The sequence below is a fragment of the Rhizophagus irregularis genome, chromosome 8, assembly GCF_026210795.1.
Source record: "Rhizophagus irregularis chromosome 8, complete sequence".
Classification (NCBI taxonomy): Eukaryota; Fungi; Glomeromycota; class Glomeromycetes; order Glomerales; family Glomeraceae; genus Rhizophagus; species Rhizophagus irregularis.
In genome coordinates, this window is record NC_089436.1 from 4,550,037 (window position 1) to 4,562,183 (window position 12,147).

The window sequence follows — 12,147 nt, forward strand, 5'->3', positions numbered from 1 at the left end:
ATGAAATTGATGACCTGACCTGAATATTTCGGGTCAACCCGTCAGGTCACCCGATCTGTCAGGTCAGGTTGCGGAGCTCTAAAAAGAATACTACTAATATTATACAACAGAAGAAGTTCAATGGTATCTTCTTTTATTTTTCTTTTTTTCTCTGCTTTATGTAAAAGTATTATGTTGCTTTTCTAGTAATTTTGGAAGAAAAAAAACAGTTATAAAATTTAAACTAAAAACAAAGAAATTATATTAACGATGTTTTTCTTACCTTTTCACAAGTAAAATTCTGACCAATTGGGTATCTACCTGATTGTAACTTTTTTTTGATTGGTCACCTAATTTATTTAATAGTTAGAAATTGGTGTACACTTCAATCGGATATCAATCAGGTTAATACCTGATTGATAACTATCATTCAGTTTAAATTTACTGATTGATTTTTATTGTTTCAATTAAACTATTGATAAACTATTTTTCTTTAACTAAAATTAAACTATTTTATACTATTAAAATTTACACTAACATTTTTTTTGAACATTTACTTTTAAAACTTAAAAAAAAAGTTTAAACTATTTCATACTATTTTTAACATTTTTTTTCAAACATTTACTTTTGAAACTTTTAAAAAAAATTTTTTTTTTTTAGGAATTGGTTTTGATTTGAATACTGGAATCCCATAAAAGTTTCAAACATTTTACTTTTGAAATTTTATTAAACTGAAAAAATCATTTATTTGAAGCTATTAAAAAATGATTTTTAACATTTTTTTATTTTATTATAGGGAATCAGTTTGATAGTTTCAAAGAATTTTTTTTGAAACTATTAAAAAAAATGATTTTAGTACTTTTTTCCTAATATTCTATTATAGAAAATCGGTCTAAAGTTGGATACTAAATCTAGGGATGGCAACGGTCGGTCATGGTCGGTCATCGGTCGGTCATAACCGGTCAAAAACCTTTGACCGACTGACCGACCGTTGACCGTAAGGTTGCTTGCCGAAACCTAGGGGTTTAGGCAAGATGGCGTTTCGCCGAAAAGCGAAATTCTGCCGAAACTATATTAAAGTTATATTAAAAAACTGGCGAAACTTTGGAGAAAGGCGAAACTGCCGAAACTTATTATAAATGCCGAAACTGCCGAAACTCTGCCGAAACTATAATAAATCTATAGTAAAATTTTGACGAAACTAATCGTAGGATTTTGAAGAGGTTTAGACAAGCAACCTTAGTTGACCGACCGTTTGACCGACCGGTTAACCGATCCTGAAAACGTTTGCGAACGTAATTTAATTGAAATACTTAATAAAAAACGTTTTCGCAACGTTTTCTATTAAAATAATTAAAAAAACGTTTGCGAAACATTTTTTTTATTAAATTACATTTCGCAAACGTTTTCAGGATCGGTTAACCGGTCGGTCAGACCGGTCAGTCAAACGGTCGGTCAGAGGTCTTTGACTGACCGATATCGGTCACGGTCATGACCGGTCATAACCGGTTAATGACCGTGACCGTTGCCATCCCTAACTAAATCCCATAGGTAAGTTTCAAAATAATTTTTCAAAACTTTTAAAAAAACATTTTTTAACATTTTTTTTTTATTATTCTACAAAGGGCGATCAAAATTATCCAGCCACTTTAAAAATAAAATATTTTTATATAAAAATATGAAAAAAAAATAAAAATTTAAAATCAATGTTTTTATTTATGATTTAATTTATTAAATTATGTAAAAATTAGAATTAATTTTATATTCACCAGTGGTTAATTTAAAATTAATTTACCAGTGGTGAATTTACCTCTGGTGAAATTCACCAGTAATATGATAATTTTAGTTTTATAAGTTTTATATTAATTTTGTTTGTATTACGTTTTACAATTTTATACACGTAAATAAAAATTTTTTTATGAATTTTTTTAAACTGTAACTTTTTTTCCAAACATACTATTAAACCCATACAACTCAGAAATTTATAGAGAAATTTGTGTTTTTATAACACTACTAACTGTTTAACTCCTAAAGTTTTATATTTTTTATTTAATAACATTAGAGTGTAATTTCACTACTTTAGTCAAATGAAATCAATTTCTTTTATTAATTAAAGTTGTTCAACAGAGCCAAAACTACTTGTATATTATTTTTTATAAGTGTAGGTATAATACATATAAAAAAACCCATATTTTTCATAATGGTACTAACTTTCAAAATTGTTTTTTTATTTATTAACTTCAGAGCGTACTTTTACTACTTTAGTCAAATGAAATCGACTTTCTAAATTAATTGAAAATTGTTCAGCAAGGTCGAAACTATGTGCATATTAATTTTCATGGGTGTAGGTATAATATATATGGAGAAACCAACATTTTTCATAATGGTACTAACTTTTGAATTTTTCTTTTTTCCGTTTACTAACTTTAGAGCATAATTTCACCACTTTAGTCAAATGAAATCGACTTTCTAAATTAATTAAATATGTTCAGCAAGGTCGAAACTATTTGTATATTAATTTTCATGGGTGTAGGTATAATACATATGGAGAAATCTACATTTTTCATAACGGTACTAACTTTTGAATTTTTTTTTTCTGTTTATTAAGGGTAGAGGGATCGACATCGTTGATCATATGGCTAAAATTTTTTTTCAGGAGTTTTAATAAAATGTTACTTTTTAAACCTTTTAATTTGATAAAAAAAAAAAATAAAAATGTAAAACTGACACGTTGAAACCTAACGCGTTCTCCTATTACTTTAAAATGGGTGCTCATAACAAACCTTTAGCTTGAAAACTTCAGTAGAAGACAGAAATAAGTTGCGAATCACCTTATGTAAGTTGCAAATCACCTAGTCATAGTTAAATTTTATATTACATACCGTTTTAAAATTTTATTCTTGCCTTATTTTTGTTAGAAAAAATGACTCTTCACTGGTCAGAAAGACTTTTAACACATAATCTGAATAAATATTATTTGTTTAAACGCAAAAATAGAAGTATTTTAGTCCGAGATAATACTAGAAAGTATGAAGTTTTACCTTTACATGCTGAAGTTGGTATAGGAGAAAGCCTTGCAACTAGTGGTTATTTGGATATTAAAGTTAATGGTTGTGAACCTGAATATGAAGACAGAACATGGGTTCCTATTCTTCCTGGATATACTATATTTACCAAAGTTCATAAGTCTTTTGTCCAATTATCAATTGAAAAGAACATAGATAACACTTTGATTTTTTATTGGGCAGATTATGGTAGGGACGAAACCTTTACTAATGTTCAATATTCGTCACGAAAACCAGATTTTTTTGCAAGTTTAATTGCACGTTTACCTGGAGAGGGCAGAATATCCATGCTTGATCTTTTAGGATTTCATGATAAAAATAATGTAGAATTTCTTCGTTCTATTATTAATGCCAAATTACCAACAATATTCAAAGATGCCAAAAAAAACTATGCTATTATTAACAAAGGTATTACATTAAAGCGGTCATGTAAAAGAAAAGGGATTGCAATTTTGGATGATATCACATCATCTAATTCGGCTAATAATATTATGTCAGGTATGACAGTATCACAAGAAGGTCTTTCGATAGATGGATTAAGTGTACAAGCATTAGCAGTACAATTTTTTGAAATAAAAAATGAATTATATCGAGTAAAAAAACAGCTTAAAATCGAAATAGATAAAAATTTACAGAATAATCACAGAGAGGAAGAAGGTTCTTCTACTATTAATGAAAATCAAAACTTGGATCAAAAGATAGAGGAAGTGATTTCAAAGGCTAAACTTGGATCAACAATCTTAATTGATACTAGACAATATTTGAAGACACTTTTTACTCAACCATGTCCAAGATGTTATAGTTCTAATAAAAAATTGGAAGTTATTAGCGTAGGTTTTAGTGTTAAACCTCATATTTTTTGTAATGATTGTAAAAAAACAACAGAATATAAAAATGAAACATATCAAAATAATTTTGGCATTTTTGTATCTGGTGCAGGATTAGCGGGAGGTGCAAATCGTCAACAGATGGAAACAATATTTTCAACGATCGGTATTACATCACAAATTGTAAAAAAAACCTATCATCAATATCAAAAAAAATTTTTTGATACATTGCACCATGCAGCAGTAACTAGCGCAGAAGAGGCTCTTGAAATTGCTTGTTCACATATTGTAAATATGGGAGAAAAAATATTACCAGTGAGTTTTGATGTATCCTGGTCTCATGTAAGAAATGCGAACCAAGCAAGTGGTGAATTAATTTTACAAAAAGAACTTTCCGGTGAGTATGATTTCCATATATATTATGTATATTAATTACGTAAAAATGCATTTGTTTATTAGTTTATTCAATTTAGAATTTACATACCGTCCTGTAATTGCCTTTTATGTTGTGGAAAAGTCACGAAGCAAAAAAATAAAAGATCAAGAAGGATCTCAAATTATTCACCAAGGTAATTTTGATAAATCATCACGTCAGATGGAGCACGCTATTCTTATTGAAGTTCTTGAGAAAATTCAACCGAGTTTAGATAAATATGATTTGATGTTAGATATTGGTGTTGATGGAGACCTGAATAGTAATAAAACTTTATCTAGTATTCGTTCAGTAAATAAAATATATGGAGATCTAAAGCATATAGGCAAAAACATTCGGAAAAAAATTGGTATTGATTGTATTTAATAATTTCTTAATTGTAAATATATATTTGTTCATTTATTTAATTTTATTATCTAAAGCAAAGAATGCAGTTTGGAAAGATTATGAAAATGTAATAATGAAATATTATACTCGAGTTGTATATGCTGCTACTGCAAGAAAAGAAGATCCCGATATTGAAACACCAGAAGATCAAAAAGTATCGGATTTACAAATTAATGGATTAGTTGCACATCTTTCTGGTGATCATTCATTATGCTGGGAAGATTTTTGTTGGCATAAATCTAACGTTGACTTGGAACTACCTGAACCAAATTTGCTAAAATATGATAATCACAGACGTGCTTCTTTTCGATCTATGTTAATAGAAGTATTCCGTCTTCCAACACAACAAAGCCTAATTACTACCATTCGTACCTCCCATAATGAGGCATTTAACCGAATAAAATTATGCTATACTAATAAATTAATTGATTACTACAAGTCATATCAAGCTCGACATGCTTGTGCTATACTACATAATAATTATGAGATTGAATTTTTGATTGAAATTATGCGATCTATAGAAGAAGTATCTGACCTTTCGGTTGAAGATTATATTAATCTAAAAAAAATGCTGGATATAAAACAACAGCAAAGGCAAAAGAACCAAAAGGAAATCACACAACGTAATGAAGAAAGAGGGAAAAAAATTGATGAACAAAAAAAACAAACCGAAATGTTTGATTTTGACCAAGTAATTATATTTCCTTTTTTTTTCTGTTGATTGCATCCTTTTGTTGTAACTAGAATGAATTATTTGCTAATAGGATTTAGTACCATATGGAAAAAATGTTAAACATGAAATTGAAACTCATGAATTTATTCCATCATTTTCTCACCTTATTCATGATTTTATGTCTCTGCTTAAATGCCATGCTTGTCTTTCTTTTCCAAAGTATTCTGCAATTGGTTTATGTAAAGTCTGTTATTTTTATCTTTATTCCGGTCTTCAAAACCAGTTTCCAAATCAAAAGTATACTTTACCATTCGAGATTCCAAATACTGAAATTTCTATTGAGAAAAAAGTTGATATGGTAGTAAACCAAGTATTTGAATTTTCTGGTTATCGCGAAAAGCAATATGAATCTATCATGTCATTTATCAACAAAAAAAATACTCTAGTAATTTTACCTACTGGTAGTGGAAAAACATTGTGTTGGGTAGTGCCTGCGTTGATTAGTGAAGGACTTACCGTTGTTTTTACACCATTAAAAGCGCTGATTGATGATCAGATTAGAGAACTTATTAATATCAGAATTCCATGTGCTGGCTTATATACATCAACGAATCATCCATCTAATTATCAAGAAAAAGTATTTGGAGAGATTGCAGCTGGTTTTTTGCGTGTTTTATTTGTAACTCCTGAGAAGTTTCACAAGAATCCTGCTTTTCGTTCAATGCTTATGAGAATTAGCCAAATAAGATCAATTCGTTTTGTAATAGATGAAGTACATTGCATAGTTGAACAAGAATATTTTCGGTAAGTCTATAAATAAATAACAAAATAAAGCTAATATCTCTAATTAACTATCTATTTTACTGTTTTTATAGAAAAGCATGGAATAATTTGGGTACATTAAAGCAATTGTTTCCTCTATCTCATCTTATGATGCTTACAGCTACATGTTCGACTAACGAGGCTCGAAAGATACAATTGATTATGAATATTGAAGTGGGTGATCTTAATATTATTCGGGGTTCCTCTTTTGTACGTTCCGAAATTACTTTTGAAGTTCAAACCAAAAGTTCTAAGGAGAAGACTATCAATGAAATTTGCGAGCAAATTCAAAAAATTGAAAATGAATATTGTATAATTTATTGTGCATCACCAGCAAGTTGTGAAGAAATATTAGAATTGATTAGAACAAAGCTTGATATTTCTTTAGATATATATCACGGTAAACTAGAAAGCATAACACGGCATCAATCAATTACACGCTGGAAAGCAGGTTTAACTCAAGTCATGGTTGCAACAAATGCTTTTGGACTAGGGATCAATATGTCTAATGTTCGCTTGGTAATTCATTACACGTTTCCACTTAGTTTAGGTAAATATTTTTACTATTCATTGAAATTTAAATACAATAATTATTAACATTTCTATGTTTAGGAAATCTTATTCAAGAAGCTGGAAGGGCAGGACGTGATAGAAGAGAAGCAAAACATACCATTTATTACTCACGACAAGATATCAAAACTGTGTATGGAATTGTTGCAGGCGAAGAAAGGTTTTGGATTTTATTTTTATTTCTTTTTCAATATCAATTCTACATTAATATTGTTTCATTTTATTCAATTTAGCTCGACAAATGATTTAGAATACCAAGAGTATCTTGAAGAAAGACAAAAGAAATTTTAGAGGTAATGTTCTTTTGTGAATCACTATGAATGCCGCCAGAAATTACTTATGCAATACTATTCTTGGGCTGGTGATGAAGAAGCCTTACCTTGTGAAAAGTGTGATAACTGTTTACATCGTCAAAGTCATTGTCCTATAATTCAAGATGCACGCCAAGATGCTTTGTACATGTTGCGAGTGATTGATGCAGTTACAAATTATATGAAAAACAATAACGAGAACACAACCCGTGATGATATTGTTCAAGTTTTTTGCAGGTCAAAAAACGCGTCAGTTATAAAAAAAAATTTAAACCATTTAGATATTTATAAAGAAAATTATAACCGTATTCTTAAAAGACAAGAAGAAGTTGCATACTTGCTTGAAGATCTTGTAATTCGTGACTTGGTCGAAGTCAAATTCAAGCTTAGTAAGCCAACTCCTACTTCCCAAATAACCTGTAATCTTATTTACATAGGTGTAACTGAAAATGCTGTTGAAAGGGCAAGTATAGGAAGTTGGATTTATAGTGTTAGAAGTCGTCAAAAATAATTTTTTTTTTACTCTAAATAAAAAAATAACCGATTTTAATTGGGTAAAACATTATGCCAGTAAATTATCCGATAATATGTACCATCATCTGATCCTAAAATTTTTAGTTTATTTTTATTATGACTTGATCGACTAAAACACTCTACCCTTAACTTCAGCGCGTAATTTCACCACTTTAGTCAAATGGAATCGACTTTCTAACTTAATTGAAAATTGTTCAGAAAGGTTGAAACTACTTGTATATTAATTTTCATGGGTGTAGGTATAATACATATGGAGAAATCTACATTTTTCATAATGGTACTAACTTTCGAATTTTTCTTTTTTCCATTTACTAACTTTAGAGCGTAATTTCACCACTTTAGTCAAATGAAATTTACTTCCTTTATTAATTGAAAGTTTTTTAGCAATATAAAATCTACTTAATATTGTAAGATTTATTCATTTTTTATAATAATACTTACTTATGAATTATTGTATAATATATTATTATATTTAAACTATATATTTTATATAAATATTTTTATTAGTAAAATTATTATTTTTTTCAAAACAAAACAATTTAAATTTTAATAAATTATGTAATATAGGTGAACTTTACCTTGGGTGAATTTCACCGCTGGTGAATTTACCCCTGGTGAATTTCACCACTGGTGAGCGTTAAAATCACCCTAAAAATTAATAATTAATTCTATTGCCATTTGCAGCAATAACTGCCTCAATTCTCTTAGGCATACTATTAACCAAATTTTTATAATATTCCAGAGGAATATCTTTCCACGTATCTTTAACATATTTTTCAAGCACTTTAATATTAGATGGTGGTGGTGTATGACGGCGAACTATCATTTTTATCTCTGCCTAAAGGTTCTCAATTGGATTGAGATCAGGACTTTGGGCAGGCCAATCAAGCACCACAATTCCAGCATTTTTGCATGCAGCTGTAGCAACCTTTGAATGATATGGTGAGGCATTATCTTCTTGGAAAATCCCATTACCATGTGGAAAATGCCTTTGTAAAGTAGGTACAACATATGTGTTTGACCAGTAACTGAATCATTTAATGGAACAATTGGTCTGAGTCCATTCCAGGAAAAACATCCCAAAATATTTTGCTAGGACTATGCTTTACAGTAACTGAAATACAGTCAGGATTTAATTCTTCCCCAGGTTCACGCCATACCTTTCCCTGACATTCTTTTTGAAACTGTGTAAAAGTGCTTTCATCAGAAAAAAAGCACACGTCTCCATTTTCTTGCACTCCAATTTTCATGCGCATGAGCCCATTCAAGACGAGCCTGACAATGTGCTTCCGACAGTGCAGGTTTTTTACAAGGAATACAAGCTGTTAGCCCAACTTTCTTAAGGTTACGACGTATAGTAATAGCAGAAACAGGTTGTTCTGTACGTGCTGTCCATACTGTAGCAAGCTTTTTCGTGTAAAGTCAGCAGTTTTTACCATTTTCTTGAACAAATTCTTTAAGCTCTTGTTGAGCTGGTGAATTAAGAAGGGGTGGACGACCAGTTTGTGTTTTTGGTGTTAAGAAGTGTGTTTCATGAAAGTGCTTAAGTATATCATTAACAGTTGTTTTCCCACATTCCAACTGTTTAGCAATTATACACACAGGTCGAAATGCTAAAAATCGGCAAAAAAAATGGCGCGAAAAGCAGTGGCTATTCTTGGCTATTCTTAGCTATTCTTGGCTGTTTTTGGCTATTTGTGAATTAACCTATACTATTTGTAAATAGTTTATATAAATTTGCAAATAGTTTATGCAATTCTAGCCATTTTTTTTGCCTGTTTTTGGTCATTCGACGTGTGACGACTTGATTGTCCACAATTATGCCCATAAACAATTGTGCTACACGTTTTTGGGGTAAGTGGCTTCATATTTTTAGAAAGTTCTAGAAAATATGAAGTTAAAGGGTATATTTATCATGATTATAAATACAAAATAATGTATTGATTACATCATGTTATTACATCATGATCAGCATAAATTTGCCAAAACAAAGTGGCTGGATAATTTTGATCGCCTCTGTATTATAAGGAATCAGCTCTGATGTATATACTAGAATCCTATAGGTAAGTTTTAACTTTTGAAACTTTTTTTTAAAAAACTTTTTTTAATGTTTTTTTATTTCTTTTGTAGAGAATTGGCTCCAACCTGGATACTGGGTCCCAGATAAAGCTTTGAAAGTATAAGAAAAATATAATAGTATTAATAGCATTAAATTATAATATTAATAAATTTAAACTATTAAATAAAATTATTGTAAAATATAAATAAAAACGTATGCAATTAGAAGATTTTTATTGTTATAAATTTATCAATAAGTTTCAATCAGTATACTGATATATCAAATAGTTAGAGTTTGGATCCGTTGTTTGAACGGATATTAATAAATTGGATGATTATTCAGATTTAAAAATAAATATCTGAAGATTTAAATAGTTTAGCGGGTAGTCATTAAGCCAATGATCAACCTTAATGATAAAAGTTTAAAAAATTCATTTCGTAATGTTGGAGTAATGGAATTAGAATTTAATATCCGACGGATATCCGGATAACGGATATCCAAAATGTAATTTGCGTATAGCGAGCCTATTACTATACATAAAATTGAAATTAATTTCATGACTAAACTATCAATTCTGCAAAGAATATTTATTCCAAAATTTTTTGGTTCAAACACATATTCGTAATTATAAATTACAATTTTACTGAAAGTCCTACTGGATAACGGATCCAAACTCTACAAATAGTAAATATCCTATTAGTAACTATTTATATCCAATTGTACTCTATTGAATATCTCGATTGGTATCTAAGTATCCTTCTTTTACGCCATTTTTGGCAGCAATCAGGTTTACCAATTGATGAAAATTTTTAAAAAAATAGGGACCAATCGGGTGAAATTCGGTTACCTGATTAGTCCCGATTTAACATTGTTTGACTAGTATTTATTGCAATTAAAAGGTTATTACATTGTTGTTCTGATGATACTGAAAAAAAAAAAACAGATAAAAATTTAAAAGGGTATTCATTTAAGAAGTAAAGAGAAAAAGAGACTATGAACATATTTTGGATTATGGCCTTCCCTTTCAGATGACCATTAAAAAAATGAGAAAAATTCACATATACTAGCTTCAATTTCAACAACAGTTCCATTAGAGTCTACAATCCATGCCAACTAGCCAATTTTAGATTTCACTATCTTGCCAAGTGGCCAAAGCAATTCACTCATATCATTTTAATTGAATACATGACCGTAACAGTTCATAAATAAAAACCCATATGGTCACTGATAATTATAATGTAGTTGAAACCATATCACACAGGTCAAAAAGTGAAAAATCAGGTCATCAATTAGTCACCAATCAGCTATCTGATTGGTGACCGATTGGTAACTGATTGGATGCTGTGTTATTTAATAATTTCAATATCAGATGTAATACTTTAACATTATTGTTGATAATCTTCAAACCAAAAGATGTTGTGATATTATGACAGTCTGATTCATTTTTGGACTGTTTGATTACCACAGGATGATTTTTGCTACACCAAGATCATGATCTATCACTCTCATAATTCATTGGCATTTTAAATATAAATCAATTGTCATCTTGTTTACCACTTTTATTGAGGAATACAAAATGACACATTTTTTTGAGGTTTTCTCTTTCTGGATAGTGTATGCTAAGACATCATTTTTGAGCAATTTTCCAGTAATGCCTGCATCTTAAGGACTCTTATTGGGTTAGAATAGTATTCAAGGTGTACCATTTTTAATGCCAGTATCAATTCTGTTCTTGAATTCACTGCTTGAAGGTTCTTTGTTGATAACTCTTCATTGTCATAATCAGTTTTCTTCTACAGTAAATCGATGACAACATATATTTTTCTATATTTCTTGTTCATCTCTGTCTTTTTTTCTTTCATTATAGTTTTTTTGTTAAAAGTATTAAATTTACAGTTGTCAGAAGACTTAATACTTTCTTCTTTTTCTCTCCCTCCATCATTGAAATTTTGACACTCAAAAGAACCAACATTTTGGCGAGATAATCTTTCTGATCCCTTAATGACATTGTTTTGAAAGGCCAACAGATGTAGTTCATCCATAGTAAAGAAATCACATCCCACACCATTACAACTAAAATTGGATGATAGCATGAAGGTTTTACTATAATTCCCTCTGATCTGAAGGGTATGGCATTCCTTAGTTTTCTACATAAAATATCATTGCTAAAGTACATATTTTTATTTTTATCTTTTGAAAATAGTGCAAAACTAGGTATCTGAAAGGTGCTACAAATTTCATTACCAGATCTTTTATCCATTTTTTTTTGTAAAGTGTAGAATCATGACCAAGCATAAGAACTTAAAAAACCACTTAGTACAATGAATGAAAGGTAAGATGGTAAGGTAAGACTTACTCTTGAATAATGTTATCTACTTGAAGTGATTGGAATTGTGCAAACAATTGATTTATTATATACCTTGAATATCATCAAGGTTTCACTAAATCATATTTTTTGATGTTGATGTTAGGCGATGGCCATTTTTA

General features: G+C 29.6%; 3 protein-coding genes across 3 annotated transcripts; 2 read left to right on the top strand and 1 right to left on the bottom strand.

Annotated features, from left to right (window-relative positions):
- Nucleotides 1-2,902: 2,902 nt before the first annotated feature.
- On the top strand, nucleotides 2,903-7,047 carry OCT59_028871 (uncharacterized protein; the record flags this gene model as incomplete). The annotated part of the gene is made up of 7 exons (XM_066147620.1): nucleotides 2,903-4,268; nucleotides 4,345-4,653; nucleotides 4,727-5,382; nucleotides 5,456-6,168; nucleotides 6,240-6,736; nucleotides 6,799-6,916; nucleotides 6,990-7,047. The coding sequence occupies 7 exons, from the start codon at nucleotides 2,903-2,905 to the stop codon at nucleotides 7,045-7,047; spliced, it is 3,717 nt and encodes a 1,238-aa protein (XP_065994311.1).
- Nucleotides 7,048-7,095: 48 nt separating this feature from the next.
- Nucleotides 7,096-7,578, top strand: OCT59_028872 (uncharacterized protein; the record flags this gene model as incomplete). Its single annotated transcript, XM_025328044.1, has 1 exon — nucleotides 7,096-7,578. The coding sequence occupies one exon, from the start codon at nucleotides 7,096-7,098 to the stop codon at nucleotides 7,576-7,578; it is 483 nt and encodes a 160-aa protein (XP_025168395.1).
- A 3,701-nt stretch (nucleotides 7,579-11,279) lies between these two features.
- OCT59_028873 (uncharacterized protein) lies at nucleotides 11,280-11,920 on the bottom strand (the record flags this gene model as incomplete). The annotated part of the gene is made up of 2 exons (XM_066147622.1): nucleotides 11,280-11,453; nucleotides 11,555-11,920. The coding sequence occupies 2 exons, from the start codon at nucleotides 11,918-11,920 to the stop codon at nucleotides 11,280-11,282; spliced, it is 540 nt and encodes a 179-aa protein (XP_065994312.1).
- Nucleotides 11,921-12,147: the final 227 nt, after the last annotated feature.